The sequence below is a fragment of the Enhydra lutris genome, unplaced genomic scaffold (assembly GCF_002288905.1).
Source record: "Enhydra lutris kenyoni isolate GAN:26980312 unplaced genomic scaffold, ASM228890v2 scaffoldscaffold6, whole genome shotgun sequence".
NCBI classification, from domain to species: domain Eukaryota; kingdom Metazoa; phylum Chordata; class Mammalia; order Carnivora; family Mustelidae; genus Enhydra; species Enhydra lutris.
Genome location: NW_019154090.1, coordinates 25,982,765 through 26,007,441, shown reverse-complemented (window position 1 = coordinate 26,007,441; position 24,677 = coordinate 25,982,765). Strand labels below are relative to the sequence as shown.

The window sequence follows — 24,677 nt, the reverse complement described above, 5'->3', positions numbered from 1 at the left end:
CCGCCTGCCGGCTAGAGCGGCCGGGGCGGCGCGCGGGCGGCGCGTGGGGACCGCCGGGAGCGGGGCGGACGCTCGCGCCCCTCCTTCTCTCCCCGCCTCCGCATCGCGGCGCGCTCGGGCTCCGGAGCCGTCATGGGCGCCGCCGCGTGGGCATCGTCGCCCCTGCTGGTGCGCGTGTCTCTCCTGCTGCTGATTCTGCCGCTCCCGGGGCTGCCCGCAGGCTCCTGGGACCCGGCCGGTTACCTGCTCTACTGCCCATGCATGGGTAAGGCCTCCCGAGCCCTCTTCTCAAATGGGGAAACTGAGGCCCAGAGAGGAGAACGCCCTCTTCTGAGGCACCCACAGATATCTTGACATGTCCAGGAGAGAACCGCAGAGCGGGGCATGGCCTGCTCCTTGCCTCTCTGCCTCAGTTGCAACGGCCCTGAGGGGCCTCTGTGTCCAACCTTCCATTGGCAGATGAGGAAACCGAGGCCAGGAGAGGTTATGTGTCTTGTGCAAGGTCTAAGCCAGCCCAGAGTTCAGTAAATGGAGTTAGTGGGACAGGACTTAATGTCACTGACTCAGCCTTGGCTCTGGACGATTCTTTCATCCTTCAACAAATATTTATAGGACCCCTGCTCTGTGCCCAGCCCTGTTTTCTTTTCTGGGGATAGGGCAGTGGTAAGACAGAAAATACCATGCCCTTGTAGAACCTTCATTTTAGCTGGGAAAGACAGACAATGGAAGATACAATGGGCAAAAGATACAGACAATAAAAGATAAAACATAAGTAATTATACATAATGTCTTAGAAGAGGATGAACACTATGGGAAAATAAAATAGAAAAGAGTAAGGGAGAATCTAAAAGATGCAATTCAGATGGGATGGTGGATCGTCATTGTAAAAGTCATTCCTTCTTAAAACCCTCCAGACTCCAGACCCTGCTGATTTGGCCCTCTGCCCGTCATTACCACCACTCCCTCCTCCCCAGATCCCCCAGCAGCAGCCACTCTCATTCCCTCTCCATTCCTCATACATTCTCAGGCCCTGAAACCTGCTATTCCCTCTGACTGAAACACTTTCTTCCTCTTCACTCCTGCCAGGTCAACTCCTTCTCATTCTCAGGTCTCAGCTTAAATGTCACCAGAAAGGGCTTTGCTGACCTCAACACCAATCTCCACCTTACCGTTCTCTATCACCGACCTTTTTCCATTTCTTCCTTGAAATTATCAGAATTTACCATTATATACTTGTTTACCACTATATACTTGTCTCTCTAGCTGGACTGTGAGTGCCTCTAAGGGAGAGACCTTATCCTTCTTGCTGAATCCTATATTCCAGCACCAAGCAGAGACCCTGGCACATTGTGGCTTCTCAGTATTTGTCGAATGAATGAATGGATGTCATGCTGGGGATAACAAAAATAATCAGACAGGGTTCTTGCTCCTGAGGTATTTACAGGCTGAAGTAAGAGCCAGTACAAAGGCCAGGAAGTGGGAAAGGACATTTGAGAAAAAGTGAACTATAAATAGCTCCAATCCAAGGTGGGAGGCAGAGAAGGGGATTGAGTATAGCAGGGGGTTGGCGAAGTGATTCTGGTGAATGAGGCATTGGAGTTGTCCCTTCATGCGCAGATGAGTGGAGATAGAGGTGGAAGGGCACCCCTGGATGAGAGAACAACAGGAGCAAAGGCACGGGGTCAGGATGGGAGGTGGGAAATGGCAAGGAACCTGGAGCGGCTGAGGCAGTAGGGTAGGGGCCTTGAGTGTCAGACGCAGTAGGATCAGTCCAGACTTGATCCTATCCTGCCAGCTCTCCTGGTTCTCCTTGGTGTCTTGCCCCCCCCCCCCACCGGCCCTGCAACCTTTCCAAATACTGCATGCCCCATGCCCTCGATGCCCTAGGCCTTACCTCAACCACCATATACCATCCAGGGCGCTTCGGGAACCAGGCTGATCACTTCTTGGGCTCCCTGGCTTTTGCAAAGCTGTTGAACCGCACCTTGGCTGTACCCCCTTGGATTGAGTACCAGCATCACAGGCCTCCCTTCACCAATGTGAGTACCTCCCACTGGCCTTAGCCCTTATCCATCCTACCCCAATCCTGCTTCCTCTTGACTCCAAGTCCTTCTCTGGCCTTTACCTCCTGCTCCTCTGAACCTTCCCCAGTCACCCCGAACTCTCTTCCCTGGCTAACTGGCTAACTTACCCAATGCCTTCTGTGTGCCAGGCACTGTTATGAGCACCGCAGGAGAACTAGCTCTTTTCTCCATCATCACATTCCTATGAGGAAATGGGTTTCAAGAGGTTAGGTAACTTGCTCAAAGTCACACAGCTTGTGAATAGTAGAGCTGGAACTCAAGCCCATGTCTGTCTGACTCCAGAACCTGTGATCTGAACCTAAAGCTCTATTTCCACTCCTGGTTGGGCCCACCCTCTGCTCATCCGGTTAGTCAAAGGGTGATGGGTACTATTGTCAGTTTGAAGGAGAAACTGAGGCATAGGTTAGTTAATACTGTGTTCAAGGCCACAAACCCAGGCAGTCTGGCTCCAGAGCTGTTTCGCTCTGGAGTATCCACCATCATGGTGATACTCAACATCCTCTTATTTTTTGCTTTTTCTTTGTATCTTCCACTGACCCTCTGTGATCCCATGTCTGTCTTTGTTCACACTGTATCCCCAGGGGCCTGGCAGTAGGAACTAAACTAATCTAATGCGCTGACTTTAAAATTTTTAATAAACTTTAAAAAACTACCTTTTTTTTTAAAGATTTTATTTATTTATTTGACAGACAGAGATCACAAGTAGGCAGAGAGGCAGGCAGAGAGAGAGAGAGAGAGGAGGAAGCAGGCTCCCTGCAGAGGAGAGAGCCCGATGTGGGGCTGGATCCCAGGACCCTGGGATCATGACCTGAGCCGAAGGCAGAGGCTTTAACCCACTGAGCCACCCACGCGCCCCCAAAACTATGTTTTTATGTACAAAACTGTATTTCATTCTTACAGCCTTTTCTCTGTGTAGGTATTATTATTATTATTATTATTATTATGCATGCCTATATTTAGAGAGGTTTTTATCAGTTAGAGGTGAAAAGTCAGAGAACTTGAGATTGTAGTTTGTCTTTGCCACTTAACTAGCCATGTAGCCTGGACAGAGTACTTGATCTCTTCGTCTCTCAGTTTTCTCATCTGTAGAAAAGGCTTCTAGTAATGGTGGCTACCTCCCATAATAAGTTAGGGATTGTAGCATGCCTTGAACATTGTATGCCTGTCTCTTAGAACCAATAGTTAATCAATGCAGAGTGCTTAGGATATAGGATATCCTCTGTAACTGGGAGCCATTGATGTGCTGATTTTTTTTTTTTTAAGATTTTATTTATTTAGGGGTGCTTGGGTGGCTCAGTGGGTTAAAGCCTCTGCCTTCGGCTCAGGTCATGATCCCAGGGTCCTGGGATCCAGCCCCGCATCGGGCTCTCTGCTCGGCAAGGAGCCCGCTCCCCCCAACCACCCGCCTGCCTCTCTGCCTACTTGTGATCTCTGTCTGTGAAATAAATAAATAAAATTGTTAAAAAATTTATTTATTTATTTATTTGACAGAGATTACAAGTAGGCATATGCTCACTCACTTGAGCGCTCTCTCTCTCTCTCTCTCTCTCTCAAAAATAAATAAAAATAAAAAGTAAATGTTCGTGTGTCTCCTCGTTCCATTTGCTTATTAGCTATGTGACCTCAGATGAGTTGTCTAGAGTCTGTCTTCCTGGGTTTCTTCATCAGTAAATTGGAGATGGTTTATAGTCCCACCTCTTAGAATTAGATGAGCAAGTCCATGAAATGTGATGAGTACAGCACCTGGCACTAAGTCAGCACTCAATAAATATTAGTTGCTATTATTACCATTATTTGCTTTGCTGTAAATTTCTATTGAGTCTTGTGGCTTTCACTGTTCTCTGCATACCTCCCAATCTTATCTGTGGCCCAGACTCTCCTCTGATCATAAGCCTGTGTTTCTAATTCCTAAGCCCTTGAGTCTATTTGGATGTCCCAGAGATACCTCAGATTCACAAAGACAGAACTGAACTTGGCATCTTTCCCTCTCAAACCTGTGTCACTGCCTATATTTCCAGCCTTAGTTTATGTTACCTCCATTCACCTGGATACCAAGCCAGGAAACCAGAAGTCATCCTAATTGAAAGAAGTAATCCTTTTACTCTCTACTCCACATTCCTTTACCTCTCCTAAGCTGTCCATGCCCTCCGTCTTCACTTGGACTTAATGCTCAAAAATACACGTTGAGTGAGTACTTGAACAAATAAAAGGACCATTGCAGTAGCCTCCTTAGTCCTCTTCCTCCCCTAAGCTTACCATCCATTTGTTCTCTCCTCTTCCACCGGAGTGAACTTTCTAAAAGTCAGATATCTTATTATTTCTGTTTAAAATCCTTCAGCAAGAGGTACTTGGGGGTGCAGTTGGTTAAGCATCTGACTCTTGCTTTCAGCTCAGGTTGTGATCTCAAAGTCATGAGATTGAGTCCTGTATAAGGCTCTGTGCTCAACTTGGAGTCTGCTTGAGGTCCTCCCTCTCCCTCTGCCTCTTCTGCTTGTGTTCTCTCTTTCTCTTCCTAAAAAGTAAATAAATAAATCTTTAAAAAAATTAATAGGGGCACCTGCGTGGCGCCTCTGCCTTCAGCTCAGGTCATGGTCTCCGGGTCCTGGGATGGAGCCCCGCATTGGGCTCTCTGCTTGGCGGGGAGCCTGCTTCCCCCTCTCTCTCTGCCTGCCTCTGCCTACTTGTGATCTCTCTCTCTGTCAAATAAATAAATAAAATCTTAAAAAAAATTAATAAAATCCCTCAGCAAGACCTTGTTGCTAATAGTTAGATTTCCCAAATTCTGTTTGTTGAAATGCCAGTGGCTCATGAAGGAGGGGGGCAATGGTTAAATCAGTTTGGGAAATTATAGTCTCAATTTCCCATCCTCCAGAATTGGTGATTCAGAATACACATTAGCATATGGAGAAGTCCTGTAGTAAAGAAATCAGCGTAAAAAGAAAAAAAAAAGTCAGCATAACACAGCATTTCCCAGGTCTGTTTAACTCCAGAACCTTTGCATTGCAGAACTCTTTATCCACATGAACTAGTGGAATATGCTTGGGAACCCTGACCTATAGGATAAAGTCTGAATTTTTATTCCATGGTATTTATTTATTTAAGATTTTATTTATTTATTTGTTAGAGAGGGAGAGAGAGAGAGCACAAGCAGGAGAGAGGCAAGCAGAGGCAAAGAGAGAAGCCACCTTCCTGCTGAGCAAGGAGCCCAATGTGGGACTTGATCCCAGGACCCTGGGATCATAACCTGAGCCAAAGGCAACCGCTTAACCCACTGAGCCAGCCAGGTGTCCCTATTCCATGGTGCCCTAAGAATTTTTTTTTTAAATCCAGAAAACCGTAGGGATTAATACAATCACCATCCATGTACCCACCACTAGATGTGATCATCATTTAACATTTTTTCTTCTTTGCTTCATCTTTCTTTTTTTTTTAATAAAAGAAATAAAATATTATAGATGAAGTTGTGAAAAGCTAAAGTCTCACGTGGCTCCCAAGGCTAGTCCCACCCCCTCCTCCCAGCTCCAGAGGCAGCCCTTGTTGTGAATTTAATGTCTTCAGTGTGACTTCTTTTGAGGTCTTTCTTGTACTTCTGCTGTGGCATTGAGCGTACCTGTACCCATCTCCCAGTGCAAAGTGGAAGAGCTTCTGCAGGGAAAATACACAGAGGTAGAAGGAACATTTTATTTATTTATTTTTTTTAAAGATTTTATTTATTTATTTGACAGACAGAGATCACAAGTAGACAGAGAGGCAGGCAGAGAGAGAGAGGGAAGCAGGCTCCCTGCTGAGCAGAGAGCCCGATGTGGGACTCAATCCCAGGACCCTGAGATAATGACCTGAGCTGAAGGCAGCGGCTTAACCCACTGAGCCACCCAGGCGCCCTAGAAGGAACATTTTAAATTCTTGGTAGATGCTGCAAGATCACATTCCAAAGTGATTGTTCCAGAATGTTCATTTCAACTACCAGCCATATGTAGCAGCCTGTTTCCCCACTTCCTTTCTAACAATTAAAGTTAAGCTTTTAAATCTTTGCTGGTCTAATAAGTGAGAAGTGTTATTTTAACGGTGACTTGCATTTTTCTAATTACTAGTGAGTTTGTACATCTTTTTAATGTATTGGCTATATGGGTTTTCTTTGCTGTGAGTTGTTCACTTCTGTCCTTTGCTCAGGTTTTCCCTTACATTGTTTGTCTTTTTTTCATCTAGATCAGCAAGCGTTTTTGAACATAAAAGATGTCAACTATTGCTTCGTTAGTTTGCAGATCATTTCTCCCAGGCTTTTTTTCTCTTCTAGCTTTGGTGTCCTTTTCCAGATGTTTTTCCATTGGCTTATAGTCTGAGCTCTCTGGGTCTTGGAGTGTATGGTTTTAACGAATGTCTTTAAAAGAGTCACTAGGATACTGAGGAGATGCCTCTCCTTTTGCACCTTTTCTTGTAGCTCCATGTGTCCTACCAGAAGTACTTCAAGCTGGAGCCCCTCCAGGCTTACCATCGCATTATCAGCCTGGAGGACTTCATGGAGAAGCTGGCACCCACTCACTGGCCCCCTGAGAGGCGGGTGGCATACTGCTTCGAGGTGGCAGCCCAGCGAAGCCCCGATAAGAAGACATGCCCCATGAAGGTAGGTCTGGGGGACCTTCTCTGCCTGTCTTATGCCCTCTAGGCCCCTGAGACACTGTGGCAGCACTACGTGGGGAAGGGCACTAGAAGGGCTTGGAGTAGAAAGACGGAGATTTAAGTCCCATTTCTGACATTCGTCATCAGTGTCAGTTGGCGCAGAGGATCTTGATTCCACTGAGCCTTTATTTCTACCTGGGAAATAAAGACAACAATCCCTGCTCCATCTCATTCATAAATGTCATGAGGGCCAGCTACAAAAGTGCTTATAAACTGTAAAATGCCACAAGAGTAATAATAACTAATACTTTTTTTTTTCCCCAGACTGGGAGAGAAAGTGGGGGGAGGGGGAGGGGGAGAGGGAAGGGAGAGGGAATCTTAAGCAGCCTCCATGCCTAGCACAGAGCCCAACTTGGGGCTCAGTCTCACAATCCTGAGATCATGACCTGAGCCAAAATCAAGAGTCGCACGCTTAACCGACTGAGACACCCAGGCGTCCCAAATGATAACTAATACTTCTATGGGACTTACTACATGCCAGGTGACATGCTAAGAGCTTTACACATATTAACCCACTTAATCTTCAAACTGTTCCATGAGGGAAGTACCATTAATATCCCCATTTTATAGAGGACACTGAGTGCAACATAGAGTTTCAATATTTTGCCCAAGGTCACATGGCAAATAAGCTTGGATTCAACCCTAGGTAATTTGGATCGATTATCCACCCTCTTAACTTGTATTCTTTCCCGCCTTTCAGCAGGTAAATAAGAAACAGTCATGTTTTATCAGGAGAAATTTGTAATTTTCTGCCACTTTGGGAATAAGACAATCCCCAGTGTGTCTTTCAGTGCTTACACTGAAGTCTAGGGAGGATAGTTGAAAGAGCCATGAAATTTGAGAATGGAGGCTTGGCTTGTAGCCACGACACTGTCCTCACTTGCTGTGTGACCTTGGACAAGGGTCTTAGCCTGTCTGGGGCCTGGTTTCCATTTTGAAAATAAGGGCATTGTGTTAGCTGCTCCTGAAAGTCTCTAAAGGTCTAGTCCAAGATCTAAAGCCCAAATTCAAGATCCACTTCCTTCCTCTACCCCGACCAGTGCTGCAGGGTCAGTGGGATGTGGCATGTCAGTAGAAGAGACTCCTTTAGGTACTGCAAGGAACATTTGAAGGAAACCAGACTGGAGGCTGAACTGCTCTCCTCAGTCCCCAGCTCAGGATTTATAAAGTGACACTCCTATTAGGCCATCCTATGAGGTGTTTCAACCGAAGTCTAGTCGACCAGGGTTCCCCCACCCACAATTCCTTGGCCCCATCCCCAGAAGGCTTTCCCTCCTTCTCAGTAAGTCTTTGATCTCTCTCTTTCTGCAGGAAGGAAATCCCTTTGGCCCATTTTGGGATCAGTTTCATGTGAGTTTCAACAAGTCTGAGCTTTTTTCTGGCATTTCCTTCAGTGCCTCCTACAAAGACCAGTGGATCCAGAGGTACTTGGAGGGGACAATGTTGCTGGGTTTAGGGGAGGGGCACGGGGCCCCTAAGAAGGCAGCACCTTCCTGGCCCTCTCCCTGCACCGCTCTTCCCCTGCGCCACACCCTGATGTTTGAGAACAAAGGTACAGCCATTCTGTCTGTTGAACTTGGGATCCTGTGTGATCTTTTCCCATCTCAACGCCTGACACGGTTAGACGTTGACCTGCCACAAGGTTGAGCAAGAGTTTATCGGCCGATAAAGGATGTCATAAAAAGAATATGGTGCTGTCACATGGGTGTCGATTTCCTCCTCTAGGCGTGAGAATCACTCCCCTGTTACCTTCCTCTTCACAAGGTGAAAATTGGAAGCAGCTTCTTGAGAAAAGCCACTTCGGGTACATACTGAGAAGTGATGTCATCCTGATAATAATTGGATGTGCTTTATTAATTGCACTCCAGTAAGCCCTATTAAAAAAAATAGGTTAGCAGGGCACAGGCACAGGCTCTGAAATATTTATAGGGCGTCTGTCACATATGAGACATAGTGCTCAAAGGCCAGAGGTGATACATAAAAATGAGGAAGATCCAGCTTCAGCCTTCAGGGAGCCACAGGCTAGTTATAATGATGCTAACGAACAGAGTGCTTTCGCCTTGATGCTATAGCCTGGCAAGAACGAACGTGGGCTTGAAAGTCAGACTTGGGTTCAGGGCTGTGAGGAACGTAGGAATTCATACGTGGTCATAGGCTTGGCATTCTATAGACCAAGGGTAGACTGAGGTAGAGAAAGGAGTCTGTGCTTAGGATCAGACAGACCTGGGCTCGGACTCAGCCCTGTCCCTCTCTCTCAGGAGACCCTGAACAGCCTCTCCAGCTGTCTGGCCTGAATCTCCTCATGGTTGACTGGAAGGAGCCCTGTGGCATCTGCCTCCTAGGGCATAGAGCACATGGTTCATAGTAGGGGGCCAACTAATATTAGCTGTTAATATGATTATTCACATGCTTTATTTCATATAAAGAGGAACTTTGAGAAACTCCATGAAGTGGGTCTTACGATTGATTTCCATTTGGCAGGTGAGGGAACAGTTCAGTGAGGTAAGATAACTTGCCCAGGGTCATCCAGCTGTTGAGAGGGCGTCTGCAGGCCAAATGTAACTCTTTAATGTGTAATAAAGCTGCTGTTTATTTAGTGCCTACTGTGTACCAAACACCGTTCTAAGCTTTCATTTTACTACGTAAGTCTTCTAAGGTGATAACTCACTGGATCCTTCCACCAGTCTGTGAGACAGGAGTTACTATTGTCTGTGCTTTACACGTAGGGAAATTGAACAAAGAGGAGTGAAGTCTCTTGCCCAAGGTCACACAGCTTGAAGTGGCAAAGCTAGGATTTGAACCCAGGCAGTCTGATTCTGGAGCGCCCATTCTTTTTTTTTTTTTTTTGAAGATTTTATTTTATTTATTTATTTATTTATTTTTTGACAGAGATCACAAGTAGGCAGAGAGGCAGGCAGAGAGAGAGGAAGGGAAACAGGCTCCCTGCTGAGCAGAGAGCCCGATGCTGGGCTCGATCCCAGGACCCTGGGATCATGACCTGAGCCGAAGGCAGAGGCTTTAACCCACTGAGCCACCCGGGCGCCCCAGGAGCACCCATTCTTAATCACCTTGGACAGTAGCTGTGCCAGTAACAGCTGCCAATTCCCCTTTGGGATTCCTGAGCTAATTCGGGAGCTACTGAGGATACTCAGTCAAGGCAGGTTCTACTCGTCCCTCGTGGCTAATCTCAGATGGGCATTTCCGTTTGATCACCTCCTTGTTTTCAGAAGCTGTGGTGCCTGCCATGAAGGACGTAAACAGGTGATGTGTGACTGGAGGATTGAGACCTTGTTTCAGTCAGCTCAGGCTGCTGTAACAAAATAGCAGAGCCTGAAGGCTCAAACAACACGTTTATTTCTTGTGCATCTGGAGGCTGGGAAGTCCGAGATCAGGGTGCCACCATGGTTGGATTCTGGTGGTTTTTGCTTGCTGCCTTTATGCTGTGCCTTCACATGTTGGAGAGAGAGGAGGCTCACTTACAAAGCACTAATCTCATCATGGGGGCTCTACCCTTATGACTTCAACTAAACTTTATTGCCTCCCAAATGCCCTACCTCCTAATATCATCACTTTGGGGATTGGGACCTCAACTATGAATCGGAGGGGTGGGGCGGGGGTGGGACACAAACATTCAGTCCATGGGAGACCTGAAGAGAAGGAGCCATCCGTGGGAAAAACTGGAGGGAAGGGTAGTTCTCCCTGGCGGGGACATGGAGCACAGAGGCTCTGGAACAGGCTTGGTGTGGTGGAGGGGCCGACAGAAGGCCAGTGTGGCTGGTGTAGAGTGAGCGAGGAGGAGAGTGGGGACTGTTCCATCATCTGTTACTGCATAATAAGCCAGTTTGGGAGCAGTTCCCCAGCAGCGGGCAGTTATTTCCGAGTTGCCTAGGTTGGTGGTGCTCAGTGAGGCAGTCCTTCCGGTTTTTGGTTCTCCCTCTTCTTTCCAGAATCCCAACTGTGCAGTTTCCATCCATGTTAAGCATCTCATTTCTTGGTATAAATATTCTTTAGAACCCACCACAGATTTGGTGGGAGATTTTTAAATTTTTAATAAAGAAGAGAATTACAGGGGCTCCTGGGTGGCTCAGTTGGTTGGGTGACTGCCTTCGGCTCAGGTTATGGTCCCAGGGTCCTGGGATGGAGTCCCGCAACGGGGCTCCCGGCTCCATAGGGAGTCTGCTTCTCCCTTTGACCTCTCCTCTCTCATGCTCTCTCTCACTCTCTCTCAGATAAATAAATCTTTAAAAAAAAAAAAAAAAAAAAGGATTACATTTACTCGTAATCCATTCCCCCCCCCCCTTCAAAAAACACTCTTAGCAGCTTGGTGTATGTACTTCGATCCTCCACGTACTTTTATACACACCTGTACAGATTAGCTTAATGTGAAACTACTGGGTTTGGTTTGTGATCGAGTATTACTTAACTGTGTCTTCTGAGGAGGAATTAATACCAATATTTACCAGATTAGAAAATACTGCTGGCAGGATCAGTTCTAAACATAAACATAAGATTTCAAAAAGTGGTTACCGGGGTGTGTGTGTGTGATTTTGTTATTTTTGTGACCACTGTTTTAAGTGTACATTCGGTCCCATTAAGGACTGTGCCATGTTGTGTGCAGCAGTCACCACCTTCCATCTCCAGAACGTTTTCATCACTCCAGACAGAAGGTTTGTACCCATTAAACAGCTTCTCCCCGTTCTCCCACACCCCCCGCCCCATCCCTCTCAACTTTTCTGTCTCTGATTTCTGTCTCTGCCTATTCTAGGTCTCATATAAGTGGAGGGATATGATATTCGTCTTTTTGTGTCTGGTTTATTTCACTTAGCATACTGTCTTCCGGTCTTATCTGCATTGTGCTGTGTATCAAAATTTTAGTCCTTTTGAGGCTGAATAGTTCATTATGTGCACAGACCACATTTTGTTTAGCTATTCATCTGTTGATGGACACTTGGGTTAGCTGGGCACTTCTTGCTTTTGGTCTGATGTGGTCGCAGTCAGCTATCAGCGGAGGCTGGAGTCTGGAAGCCCAGCTGGGCTGCATGTCCAAGAGAGCTCGCTCATGGCTAGCCGGTAATGCTGGCTGTCCTCGGGGAGCTCAGCTGGGGCAGTTGGTTGATGTGAATACATTTGGCCTCTCCATGTGGCTTGGACTTCTGACAGCATATCAGCCAAGTTCTGAGAGGGTACAACCAGGGAGTGAATGTTTCCAGAGATGGGAAGTAGACACTGCTGGCCCCTAGAATCTGGGCCTGGTGACTGGGACAGAGTCACTTCTGCTTCATACAGTTGGGAGGGAACATAGAGCCCATCTAAAGAGGGGAGATTTGAAGAATTAATCTTTTACACAGGTGCGGAGCTTGGAGAAGTGGCAGGGTTCAGACCACACGGGGCTCTGTAGGCCCTGATAAGCAGCCTGAGTGCTTTGTAGGAGGGAGCTGGAGATCGTATATATTCTAAACATTTTCTAAAATAGTGGACACTCGCTTGTTGTAGAAAGGTGTCCTCTGGGGACAGGGGTATGGGCGTAGGGAGAGTGGCATTGGAAAGGGCCAGGCTCCTCCCTGGCTCACTGTGGGACGAGGTATATTGCTTCCCTTCTCTGGCCAGCGTTCCATCTCTAAAATGAAGAGGGTGACCAAGGTCTGTGGTTTCTGTACTGTTCCTCAATTCTTGAGAAGGGCCTCTAGTGCCATGAGGCTGGCAACGCAGGGCCAGCTTGGAGGGGCTCAGGTTCCTTCCCACCACCTTTAACCAGTAATCCTCTTGTATGTCAACAAAATGTTTGGATGGCCACAGGTCTAGGTATACCAGCTTACTTTAAGCTACATGTTACAGAAAACCCCAAATAGTAGCAGATTAAGAAGATAGAAATGTATTGTTTTCTTAAGGAGGAGAAGTACTGGGTCTGCAACCCGCTCCTGGATGGCAGCTCCGTTGTGTGGTCAGGGCTCAGGCTCCCTGCCCCGCCCAGCCGTCCCAGTACCAGCTTTTATCTTCAGTGTCCTCTCACAGGACTGATGAAACTTTAGCCATTAAAACCTTGCCCCAGGCAGCTAGAAGGAAAAAAGGGCAGAAGGGGGGCACAGCCTCCCCTTTTTAAGGAACCTTTCTAGAAGTCCCATATAACCCTCTTGCATCTCGTTGGCTAGTTCCTAGACACATGGTCGCCATACCTTAACTGCGAGAGGTACATAGAAATCTCTTTCTTTGGGGGCTGTCATGTGTCCAGCTAATTCCAGGAGAAGAGGATAAAGAGGCATTTCTTCCCCACTTAGGTGACTTCTAAGAATACTTCTAGCTCTGCTGCTTCTGAGTCTGTGAATACCCTGGCGGAGGTTTAATTCAGTAGATAGTGATCACACATCAAATGTTGAAAGACCATGAGTCCTCATGCTGAACCATTCTCATGGCATGAAGTTAGCTGGTATTTGGAGCTCTTAGGAAATCCTGACTATCGCCATCATCATTGTCCTACTGCATGAAACCCACTGCAAGTCTTTAGAAATTCAACTTCATGCTTTATAGACTTGGACACGTTGACCGTGTTCGCTTCTCTCAAAGTTCTCCATTTTGCACGAGTAAGCACAGCAGCGCTGCAGCGGGCACGCCCCTTTCTTCACACCCAGCCCAAACACCTCGTTCTATAGACACCTCCCAACCCTCCAAGACCAGCTGCCACTCTCAGGCCCCAGCTCCTACGGGAGGGCTCCCTGTCCCACTTCTCCTTTGCTGCCTTTTGCCCACTGATGTGCTCCACAGCCATCTCCCCTGCTCCACTGCCAGCCCTTATCGTTACGGAGCTCCCAGGCTGCAGCCTTCCTCAGAGGCCATAAACAAGTGACATGTAATTGGCAGGGCTGGGACCAGACTGAGACCCGAAGTTTGAGGAGCCATTTCTGCAAAGAGTGGGAGAGAAAGATAGTCCTTCCTGACAGGGACATTGAGACAAGAGCCTGCCTCCTTCATGTCCCTGCATCCTTTGCACTCAGTGTGGTGTTCATGTACTGCCCCACATGTGTGCTCTGGGCGCATGAGCAGATGCTGTGCGTAGAGAAACCTCAGCTGGGCAGAGGCATCTCAGTAGTTGAGGGGTGGAGGGGAGGAACCCCAGAGGTTCACTGCACCCAGCAGCAAGGGCATATGCCTTTTTCAGCTGGACATTGACCAGGCTAAGGGCCTGACCTAGGGCGCTCAGGGGCGGATAGAACTGCTGAGGCTTTCTTTCCAAACAACACCCTTAGCACTCCCTTTCTTTCCAAACAGCCAGCCCTCTCCTCTCTCATTGGGAGTAAATGAACACATCAGTCTGGGACTCCTGATGCTCATCAGGTCTGAGCTGATATCCCAGTGGGGCAGCCACGTACTGATCCGGATATAGGGACAGGGGATGGACATTCTGAATCTAGAATTCACCACGGGTTAACTGCAGGTTCTCTCCAAGAGGTCAGAGAGCGCACAGTTCCCGATTTGTCCTAGTGGTTGCACCACCCGGGAGATCACAAACTCTGGCTTTCTCCTTTCAAAATCTTCTGAGGTGACATTGGAAAGGAGTTTGGCTGAGGGCCCGGTGGTAGGTGTTCAGCTCATATGCGCTGCTTCTTCTGCTGACCCTGACAACCTGGCCTGGTGTTTCTGGTAAGACCCATGAATGCTTCTCATTCCCTCAACCATTCATTCTAAAAGTATCGATTGTACCCACTGTGTGCTGAGGCCTGTGCTAGGGGCTACAGATCAGAAACAGAGGATGCAGACTCTGCTTTTGAGGGCCTCACTGATGGCGGTGGGGGAGTTGGGAGTGAGGGACATAGTTAAGAACACCAGGTTCCAGAGCATACTGCCTGGTTTCAGATCTCAGCTCCACCAATTCCTGGTTGCATGACCTTTCTGTGCCTCCATTTCCTCATCTGTGAAAGGAGAATAACAATAGTGCTTACCTCACCGGGCTCCTGTGAGAACCAAATGCATTCACACACGTAAAGCAAGCAGAACGTTGCCGGTCACGTAATAAGGCTCGATACTTGATTCCCATACGTGTACGTGTAAGATTATTGTAATGAAACGAGTGTCGTGCAGAGCCAGGATGTCAGCGAGCACTTGCTTATTGCTTCCTTGACACAAGCCCTGGACCAGTGTGTGTGTGAACTGTGGTGAGTGGAACGGCCCAGGCCCCTACCCTTGTGGGCTGATGGTGGAGCGGGGGAGATGGCTGTGGAGCACATCGGTGGGCAGAAGGCAGCAAAGGAGAAGTGGGACAGGGAGCCCTCCCGTAGGAGCTGGGGCCTGAGAGTGGCAGCTGGTCTTGGAGGGTTGGGAGGTGTCTATAGAACGAGGTGTTTGGGCTGGGTGTGAAGAAAGGGGCGTGCCCACTGCAGCACTGCTGTGCTTACTCGTGCAAAATGGAGAACTTAGAAGCGAACATGGTCAACGTGTCCAAGTCTGTAAAGCATGAAGTTGAATTTCTAAAGACTTGGAGTGGTTTCGTGCAGTAGGACAATGATGGTGATAGTGATAGTCAGAATTTCTTAAGAGCTTTCTGTGTGCCGAGTACTGTCTAAAGTCTTTGCCTGATTAATCCGTATAATCTTCTCAAGAGTCCTGCGAGTCAGGAGCTATTATTAGCTCTGTTATACAGATAAGGGAACTGCCACACAGAATGGGTACGTCACCTGTCCAAGTTAGCAGGTGCCATAGTCAACACAAGCACAAGGCCGTCTGGCTCGGTAGCCTGGGCCTGTGCCATTACAGTGTGTGAAAAGCACACAGAATAATACCTTTTTGTATAAATAGTAAAAGTGTAGTCATGCATAAAGCCACCATATCTTCTGGGAGGAGGAAGTAAAGGAGGGAAAGATGACAAGATAGACCTTTTATTTCAGTGTCTCTTTTTTAAAAAATCTGAGACCCAGCAAAGTATTAATATCTGCTAATTTGTGTCATAGGTATGTGGGTTGTAAAGTTATTGTATTTTTCTGTATGCTTTGAGATATTTAACAGCTTTTCATTGAAATTTTTATTGAGGTAATTGTAGATTCACATGTTGTAAGAAATAATACAAAGACAAAAAAAAAAAAAGGAAGGAAGGAAAGAAGGAAGAAAGGAAGGAAAAAAGAAAGAAGGAAAGAAAGGAAACAAAGAGATTCCCAGATACCCTCTACCCAGTTTTTCCCAGTGCTGGCATTTTGCAAAACTGTAGTACAGCATCACAACCAGAATGTTGACACTGATACAATCCACCCATCGTATTCAGATTGTCCTAGTTTTACTTGTACTCACTTCTGCATGTGCGTGTGTGCGTGTGTGTGTAGTTCTGTTCAATTTTATGCACATTTAGGCTTATGTAACCACGACAGTCAAAATACCCAAACGGTTCTAACTTCACGAGGATTCTCTGTGACCAAGATGTGACTACACCCATGTCCTTAACCATGCGCGTGCACACACCACAGGCACACCCCCCCGATAACCACTAACCTCTTCTCCACTTCTGTCCTCTTCTCCATTATGTCATTTCAGAAATGTCCTCTTCTCCATTATGTCATTTCAGAAATCACACAGTATGTAAGATTGAGGGGTTGGCCTCTCTCTCTCTCTGCATAGCTCCCTTGAGGGCCATCCCACATTGTCACCTGTCTCAGTGGTTTGTTCCTTGCTACTGCCGTGTCACATTCCATGCGGGGTTGCGCCATGGTTTAGTTAGCTAGTCACTTCTTGGACGTTAGAGCTGTTTCCATTTTGGGGCTATCATGAGCAAAGCTGCTATGAACGAACGTTCGTCTCCTGGTTCATGTGTGAATATGGGTTTTCGTTGGTTTGGGATAAATGCCCAAGAGGACAATTGCCGGGGCATATGGTAACTGTGTTCTGGTTTTACAAGAAACTGCCAAACCGTTTTCCAGAGTGGCCGTGCTGATTTCACAATTTTTTTCTTAAAGATTTTATTTATTTATTTGACAAAGGGAGATCACAAGGAGACAGAGAGGCAGGCAGAGAGAGAGAGAGAGAGGGAAGCAGGCTCCCCGCTGAGCAGAGAGCCCGACGCAGGACTCGATCCCAGGACCCTGAGATCATGACCCAAGCCGAAGGCAGCGGCTTAACCCACTGAGCCACCCAGGCGCCCCTGATTTCACAATTTCCCAGACAGAGGGAAGGCAGTCCAGGTCAAGGCAAGAAGCATACAGAGATCTGGAGCTTGAAAGTGCGTTCGAGTTGATGGAACCATCAGGATGTTTCGTGTTGCTAGGACAGACTCTGGATTTAGCTGAAGAGGGAGCACGGGCTCTCTCCTCACTCATTCGCTCAGCAAATATTCACTGAGCTCTGACATGTGCCAGACACTGTCCTAGGCTCATAGAGGCTCTGCCTTCAAAAGACTGTGTCCTACAGAAAAGACAGGGGAAGATAATTGCAAAGTGCATAGTGTGCAAGGGGGAAGGAGAGCCTTCGGGAGGGTACGACAAGGGCGTCCACAGATGGCAGATGCTTTTCATGAGGGCAGCGACCATGCCTGTCTTGTTCTCACCTGGGCCCCAGCACACAGTAGGCAGTCAACCAATATATGTTAAATGTTGAGTGAATGGCCTCACCCAGTGAGTACACATTCCCTGTGAGCCTGATCTGTCCACGGCCCTCTGGAAGCTGTGGCATGTCCCGGTCCCGCCATGTGGGTAAAAGGGCAGAGGCGCGGTCCAGACACCCCACCCCGGAGTGAATTACCACACCACAGACTGGAAACCAGCATGACATACAAAAGGTTGGAATGCTCTACTGTAAATTTTTAATTGTTAAGCAAGCAAAGAGGGTTGTAAATTCCGTGCCAAGGGACAGTATTGTATATGGTGCCTGTTGTCGCTGCCACGGTTCCTTATCAGCCTGTTGGGGTTTCTCAGCCTCTCGTGCTTCTTGCACGTTAGAGGGGCCCCTCTGCAGGGTCTGTGGGGCATGGCGCAACACCATCCTTTGTCCTGTGGGGGCGGCGGCCAGGCTGTCTGTGTGTCCTCTGTCTGACTTCCCCTCATTCTGTCTCATGCCTAGATTTTCTGCAAAGGAACATCCAGTGTTAGCCCTGCCAGGGGCCCCGGCCCAGTTCCCTGTCCTGGAGGAGCACAGGCCACTCCAGAAATACATGGTGTGGTCAGATGAGATGGTGAGGACGGGAGAGGCCCACATCCACACCCACCTCATCCGACCTTACGTGGGCATTCATCTGCGCATTGGCTCTGACTGGGTAATTTCTCCCTTCCTCTCAGGGTTGGCTTGGACGTGTCCCTGATTAGGGCCCATGCCTGTGGGTGTTGAACCCTGAACCCACTGCACCGAGTCCCAGCCAGGGCAGAGAGGTCTCACTCAGCCAAGTCCACAGGGCTATGTTCCACGATCCCGCCTTAGACACATCAGAAATGCGGCTCCAGAGTGCTTGCTTGCCAGCCCTCATTTTAACAATTGCCATTTTCGTCCTTATTTTGCAGATGGATAAATAAACATCAGGCTAGACTCCAAGTCAGGCAGCCAGCCAGAGAGAGACCCACAGCCCAGGAGTCCTGTGGTCCAGCTCAGTGTTTAGCCAGTAGACTCTTTGTTGAAAAACAGGCTCTGGAGATTGGGTGGGGCCCCCAGGAACTGAAGATGTCATCCTCCAAATTTGGAGGCTGCTTAAATGTGCAGAAACCTCATCAGATTATCTTTTGTGTAAAAATAACAGGAGAACTGTAGATAGTCTCCTTAACTTACGTAAGAAGATGTATGTATATGTGTATGTTAGAAATGATCATCGTTGAAGACTTGCAAAATACTGCAAAGGATAGAAATTAGGTCAAAATCCACTCAGAGTCAATCGAGGAGGTATGGTTGACCCTTGAACAACATGGGTTTAGATGGCGTGGGCCCCTGAACATGCCGATGAGGTTTTACAGGAGGTGCTGTACGTGGGTTTTCTTTTCCTTATGACTTTCTTAGTAACTTTCTCTTGTTTCTAGATTTCTTTATTGTAAGAATACAGTATGTGATACATGTAACATATAAAATATGTGTTTATCAACTCTTTATGTTATCATTAAGGCTTTTGGTCTACAGTAGGCTGTTAGTAGCTAAGTTTGGGGGAAGTCAAAAATTATACACAGGGCTTTGACTGCACGGGGTAGGGGATGGCAGCCCCTAGGCCCTGTGTTGTTCAAGGGTGAACTGTAGTCACATGTTTATGCACTTGACTCCCTCCCTGCCCTCCTTCCATAAAGAAAAGGAGCGAGGCTCAGTATATCTGGGCCCAGAATATCTTATGAGTGGTCTCAGCTAAACCTTTAAGAAACAGTTTTCCATGTATACATGCTAAGAACATAAAAAGATATAAGGTGCTATTTTTAATAAAGCTAGCAGAACACTAAACCAAACTTGGATAAGGTCAGTTCAGAAGAGTAGAGCTCTTTCTCACAAACATAGATGCACAGATGCAAGTAAATTCCGGTAACATATTAAAGAGCATATGATACAAGTAAACTTCATACCTGGAATGCAACGAAATTCACTATACTAGCACCCAAAGAGGAAAAATCGTATAATCATCTCAGTAGAGGCCAAGAAAGCATTTGATAAACACTCATTCATGATTTAAAAAAAAAAAAAGGCAACCTCTTAACCAACTGGGAATGGAAAGGACCCACCTTAACTTGATAAAGCCTATCTCTCCAAAACCCACAGCAAACATGCTTCATGGGAGCTATCAGAAGTGTTCCCACTGAAGTCAGAAATCAGATAAGGCTGCCTATTATCACCACCGCGGTTCAGAACTCTACTGGAGGTCCCAGATAATACAGTAAGACGAAGAAAAAAATATTTTGTAGAAAGCTGGTATGCCACTACACAGAGACAGCCACTGTTACTGTCTTGATGTATTTCCCTCTTCCCTCAATACTTTTTTTAAAAACATAGTTGATCTTCTGTATAGCCTTCTGATCTTCTGTATAGCCACTCAGTGGCTCTTGCTTCTGGGGTCCCGGCCCCGCTGCCGTCTTTAACCCTGTCCCCCTGCAACCCTGCAGAAGAATGCCTGCGCCATGCTGAAGGATGGGACTGCAGGCTCGCATTTCATGGCCTCCCCACAGTGTGTGGGCTACAGCCGCAGCACGGCTGCCCCTCTCACCGTGACCATGTGCCTCCCTGACCTGAAGGAAATCAGACGGGCTGTGAAGCTCTGGGTGGACACGCTGAATGCCCAGTCAGTCTACATCGCCACGGATTCCGAGAGTTACATGCCCGAGATCCAAGAGCTCTTTAAAGAGAAGGTGTGTATGGTCCCAACGGGGGTGTAAGGGGAAGGGAATTGAAGAAAGCTCCAGGGTGGTCCCACCACTCCCTCTACATGCTTCATGTCCTCCCAACTTAGATGTCCACCTCTGCTCTGGTTCCTATCCTTCCTTCAAACCCCGGCCCAAACATCTTGGCACCTTCTCTCCAGATTTCCCTGCCCTCTTATAGCCAATATGTCCCTTCTGGAACCATCACAGGATTTTATCACATCTGCTCTGGAGGCACTGTCGAGTCTGTGTGAGGCCAGAAACACGGCCTTCTTCCCAAGAGCTGTGGCTCCTTAAAGGCAGAGTCCAAGGCTGACTCACTGTTCTGTTCCTCAGCACCTGGGGGCCTTGCCTACACCAATGTCTAGGACAGTGCCTACCACGGTAGACGCTCAACAACTCGAATAAGCACGTAAAGAGTGGGCCCTCGGGAGAAATCCGGCGTAGCAGAGAGATTAAGGGCCTGAACTCGGGAGCCAGAGAACGTGGGCGCTACTCACTGTGCCATCTTGTGCAAGTTACTTTACCTCTCTGTGCTTCTGTTCCCTCTTCTGTAAAGTGGGACTGAGAGCAGTCCTGTCTCACTGGGCGGTTGTGAAGATCAGATATGAAGAAACTAAAACAATTTCAGGACAAAACAAGTCCTCAGTAATGTTAGCGGTTACTGATAGTAGGAGTCAGTGACTGACGAATAAAGGGAAGGCTCTTTGTGCTTAGTAAGTGCTCAAGGAAGTGGCGAATAGTACATACTCAGTGTGTGAATAACGAGTGGATGTGTTTGGTACCATATCAGTGGAGGGTAGGTAATAAGTAAGTATGTGTCAATGAAATGATTGAATTAATGGTAAGCATTCAGTAAGATTTCGTGGGTGAATGAAAGCCCTAAATGCTTGCACAGACCTTAAAAGGTTTATTTTCTAGCAGTGAGAACCCATGGCTTTATGTGAGGGGCCCTGTTCTCCCTTTACCCCAGACACAGGCTGGAAGCCCTGACTTGGAGAGAAGGTGCTGACGCCGAGCATCCCGGCCGGCCTCCCTCCCACCCACTCTGTAGAAGACCCTCAGAGCCAGGAGCCCTCGGGGCTCCTCCAACCCAACCCCTGCATAATCTAGTTGAGGAAACCAAACTCCGGAGAAGGGATAGAATTTACCCAAGAGGTCTCAGAGCTAATTATAGTGGGCATGACACAGAGCGGGTAAGTTTCAGAGAGTAGGTGGAATTGCTCGGGGATTTTGGCCGTGATTAAACTAGTATTATTTCTTTGCTACCATCCACATAGCAAGATGATGATTTTTGTTACATCAGAAATCTCTGTGTGACAGCAAAGCACTTTCAGCCCCAGCTCTGCCCACACCCCCACCTCTGTACTAAGTTGAAGCATTTGGAGAGTCCCAGGGAGTTTTTTTTGTGAGTTTTTAGAGTTGATATATTTGTTACACCTTGAGCCTCTTATCATTTTCTCTTTCCTTTTCTTGTGCCACGTTCTTGCCTTTCCCCACTCCTCAGCCCCTTTCTCCATGGGCTCAGAGCCTATCGTTGCTCCTCATTTAAGCTGGGGCCCTGCCGAGCTGGAGATACTGATAAGTAAGATGTGGTCTTGCCCTGTACAGCTCCCAGTCTAGACTCAGGAAAAGAGACTTTGCGCAGAACTCTGATATATGCTGCATGAGAGGTCCAGGAGCTCACGTAGGGGCAGGGGCTCACTTATTCACTTGTCCAGTCAGTGGATGTTTATTCAGGCTGGTCCCAGCCAGCAGTGACCAGAAGACTGCCACACCCCTAACCCCATCAGATGCAGGAGACCGATCTTAATCAGAGTAGAAACTACAAACAGATGTATGCTCCAAAGTAAAGGAAGGTGGTTCTGGGAGAATGTAGAGCATAGAACTCTGCCCTAGATCAAGGTCCACAGAGGTGAGACTGGGGCTGCAGAGTGAGGGTTAAGTAAGAATTAACCAGACAAAAAGATGAGCACTCCAAACAGAGGGAGAGTACATGCAAAGGTCCTGAGGCAGGAGGGAGCCTGGTGGGTAGTGGTGAGAATAAGAGGTGAAGAGGTGACTTGAACAGGGCTTTGTAGGCCCCATTCAAGATTTGTCATCTTCATGTGAAGAGCAGTAGGGCACCATTTAAGAGGCCTCCTGGATGGCTCAGTGGTTTGAGCATCTGCCTTTGGCTCAGGTCATGAGTTCATGTCTTTTTTTTTTTTTTTTTAAATTTTATTTATTTATTTGACAGAGATCACAAGCAGGCAAAGAGGCAGGCAGAGAGAGAGGAGGAAGCAGGCTCCTTGCTGAGCAGAGAGCCTGATGCGGGGCTCGATCCCAGGACCCTGAGATCATGACTTGAGCCGAAGGCAGCGGCTTAACCCACTGAGCCACCCAGGCGCCCGAGTTCATGTCTTTCTTTGACTCAGCGAGCCTCATGTGCTTCTCCCTCTCCCTCTGCCTCTCCCCAGCTGCTGGACAATACTGCTGCCAGAATGCCCGACCCCAGGTCTTAATCCTCTCTGCCCCACTTTTTGTGTGTGTCCTTTCCACTCAGGGGAAGAAAGCTGAGGGAGGGTATGGCTGCAGGCCTTGGCCGAACTGGTCAGCTCCCTGGTGAAAACCTTCTGCCCTTCCTCCTGCAGGTAAAAGTGGTGAGCCTGAAGCCTGAAGTGGCCCAGATTGACCTGTACATCCTTGGCCAAGCTGACCACTTTATTGGCAACTGTGTCTCCTCCTTCACTGCCTTCGTGAAGCGGGAACGGGACCTCCAGGGGAAGCCATCTTCTTTCTTCGGCATGGACAAGCCCCCTCAGCTGCGGGATGAGTTCTGATCCTGGCTGGAGCACATAACCAGTCTGAGCTGGTCCCACTTGCCAGGCCTCACAGCCAGCAGTGCTCCCAGCACTGATTCCCAAGAGTACAAGCTCTTCTGCTCTCCTGCCAGAGACAGAAAAGCACCCGGGACTTCTGGAGGAGGACTCCATCTCCCAGGGCACAGAGCTTTCAGGCTTCTGGAGCCAGAGCATCTCTACTCTCCGTGTGCCTCCTGCTGTTTCTCCTGGGATTTCGCACACTGGCAAAGCAGTCCAACCTCTGTCTTTTGGTCTGCCCTGCTCTGAGCAGCCTGGGGGGCTAATCTCTTCAGTGATTTTTTTATAGAGAGAGCAACAGAGATTCTTATAGTTTTAATATGAGATCATGATTACCCAAGAACTCTCCGTCATTTTTAAAAATCAGTGAAGTTCATTAACGTAGATACCTAAAGTGACCTTGAATGAGGATGAAGCCAGGGGTGGAGTGGTTGTATTGATCCTTTTTCCAGATGACCCAAAGTAGCCCTTAGACCAGGCCAGAGCCACCCCTACTGCTTGGCCAGAGCCATTGTCAACCCATTTTCCGAGGCCATTTCCAGGGTTTGGGGCATGAGCGCGCATCTCCATTGTGAACACTATGCAAATGGAAGTTATCGATCAGGCTGCTGTGCAGTGCTGTGCTGACACAGTGCTGCTCACACACCATGTTCCAAGCAAGGAGCAAGTGCCATCGAGCCAGACCATCATGGTGTTGCTGTCAGAGTCTCCTAGTGATTGGTGCCTGCCACAAACCTGGCTCCATCGAGATCTTGGCGCACCCAGGGGCCAGGGCTGGTTGGCCTGGCTGGATGGCCTGGCAGCATCCTTCTGAAGCCTGCCTCTCCCCTTTCATCTGTCTCCCACAGGGCCTGGTTGTAGAATTTTGCCATTAAGTTGCTATCCAAGACCTGTCCATTGAGCCTCCCTCCTGGGGCTGGAGCCCTCAGGCTGTATTCTCAGCAGGGCCTGTTGGCTAAGCCTCTGACCAGGCGGGAGATGCCCCTGACCCAGAAGCCATCAGATTCCCAGTCTGCCCCTTCCTGTCCAGGGGAATCTCTGCCAACCCCATGAGGCTTAAGGTATTAAGTTGTGAGTTTCTCTGTTTCTCAGGTGCTGGAGCTGTGATAATCTATGACTCCCAAGACTGTGTGGTGTTTTGGCCTTGTGGTTCTAAAATTCACGCCTAACACCTGCTGGTCTCTTCCCCACCACGTGACTTCCCTTGGCCTTCAGTCCTAGAAAGGTGGAGGAAACTGATGTGAGCCAGGCCCAGAGGTCCATGCAGGGCCTCCCCCTCGGGTTCCCTTTGGGAAGAAACACTGTCTCTGTCAAGGCAGAGTAGGCTAGAGGTGGCAGAGCAACAAGGGTCTCAAACACTAAAGGTGGCATTTGCTGCTCAGAGCTGCTGCCCAACTGGAAACGGAGAAACTAGAGAAAGGGCTTTTGTGTTTTTGTGTTCTAAATCCTGGGTGGACTCTGAGAGATGGCTTGTCTGTCCAGACTTGTTTGCAGGCTTCATTTAGAGGTGCGGCAGCCTATGCACCCCCGCCTCCGTGGGGTTGTTGGGAAGGTCTGGCTCACTGGCTGATTTTGTTTGCTGAATGTATTTGCCCATCACAGGCTCACACTAGGCACACAGTTTAGAGTCTGGGGGCTCTAGTGGGCTGTCCAGACCACTTTGGTTAGCACTGGCAGTGATAACAGGTGTATTTCTGGACAAGAGGGTCCGGGGGTGTAGTCAGATTCAGTTGTGTCCATAGGCGAGCACTTTGATCCAGGTGCCTCAC

General features: G+C 48.1%; 1 protein-coding gene across 2 annotated transcripts; it reads left to right on the top strand.

The window, feature by feature from the left end:
* The first annotated feature begins 110 nt into the window (after positions 1-110).
* Positions 111-23,218, top strand: LOC111141450 (protein O-fucosyltransferase 1). Of its 2 annotated transcripts, XM_022494015.1 has the most exons (7): positions 111-265; positions 1,918-2,039; positions 6,523-6,705; positions 8,073-8,185; positions 17,793-17,985; positions 19,793-20,035; positions 22,681-23,218. In XM_022494015.1, exons 1-7 carry the CDS (start codon positions 133-135, stop codon positions 22,867-22,869), a joined length of 1,176 nt encoding a protein of 391 aa, XP_022349723.1. In that variant the 5' UTR covers positions 111-132; the 3' UTR covers positions 22,870-23,218. The 2 variants fall into 2 exon arrangements, with proteins under 2 accessions (XP_022349723.1, XP_022349724.1); XM_022494016.1 differs by lacking the exons at positions 17,793-17,985; positions 19,793-20,035; positions 22,681-23,218 and adding an exon at positions 8,487-8,529.
* The last annotated feature ends 1,459 nt before the right edge of the window (positions 23,219-24,677 follow it).

Excerpts from the sequence above, each read along its gene's own strand:
- LOC111141450 (XM_022494015.1), top strand. The coding sequence starts at position 133 with ATGGGCGCCGCCGCGTGGGCATCGTCGCCCCTGCTGGTGCGCGTGTCT. Across the intron at positions 2,040-6,522 it reads ACAGGCCTCCCTTCACCAAT|CTCCATGTGTCCTACCAGAA; the intron begins GTGAGTACCTCC and ends CTTTTCTTGTAG. Across the intron at positions 17,986-19,792 it reads TGCGCATTGGCTCTGACTGG|AAGAATGCCTGCGCCATGCT; the intron begins GTAATTTCTCCC and ends GCAACCCTGCAG.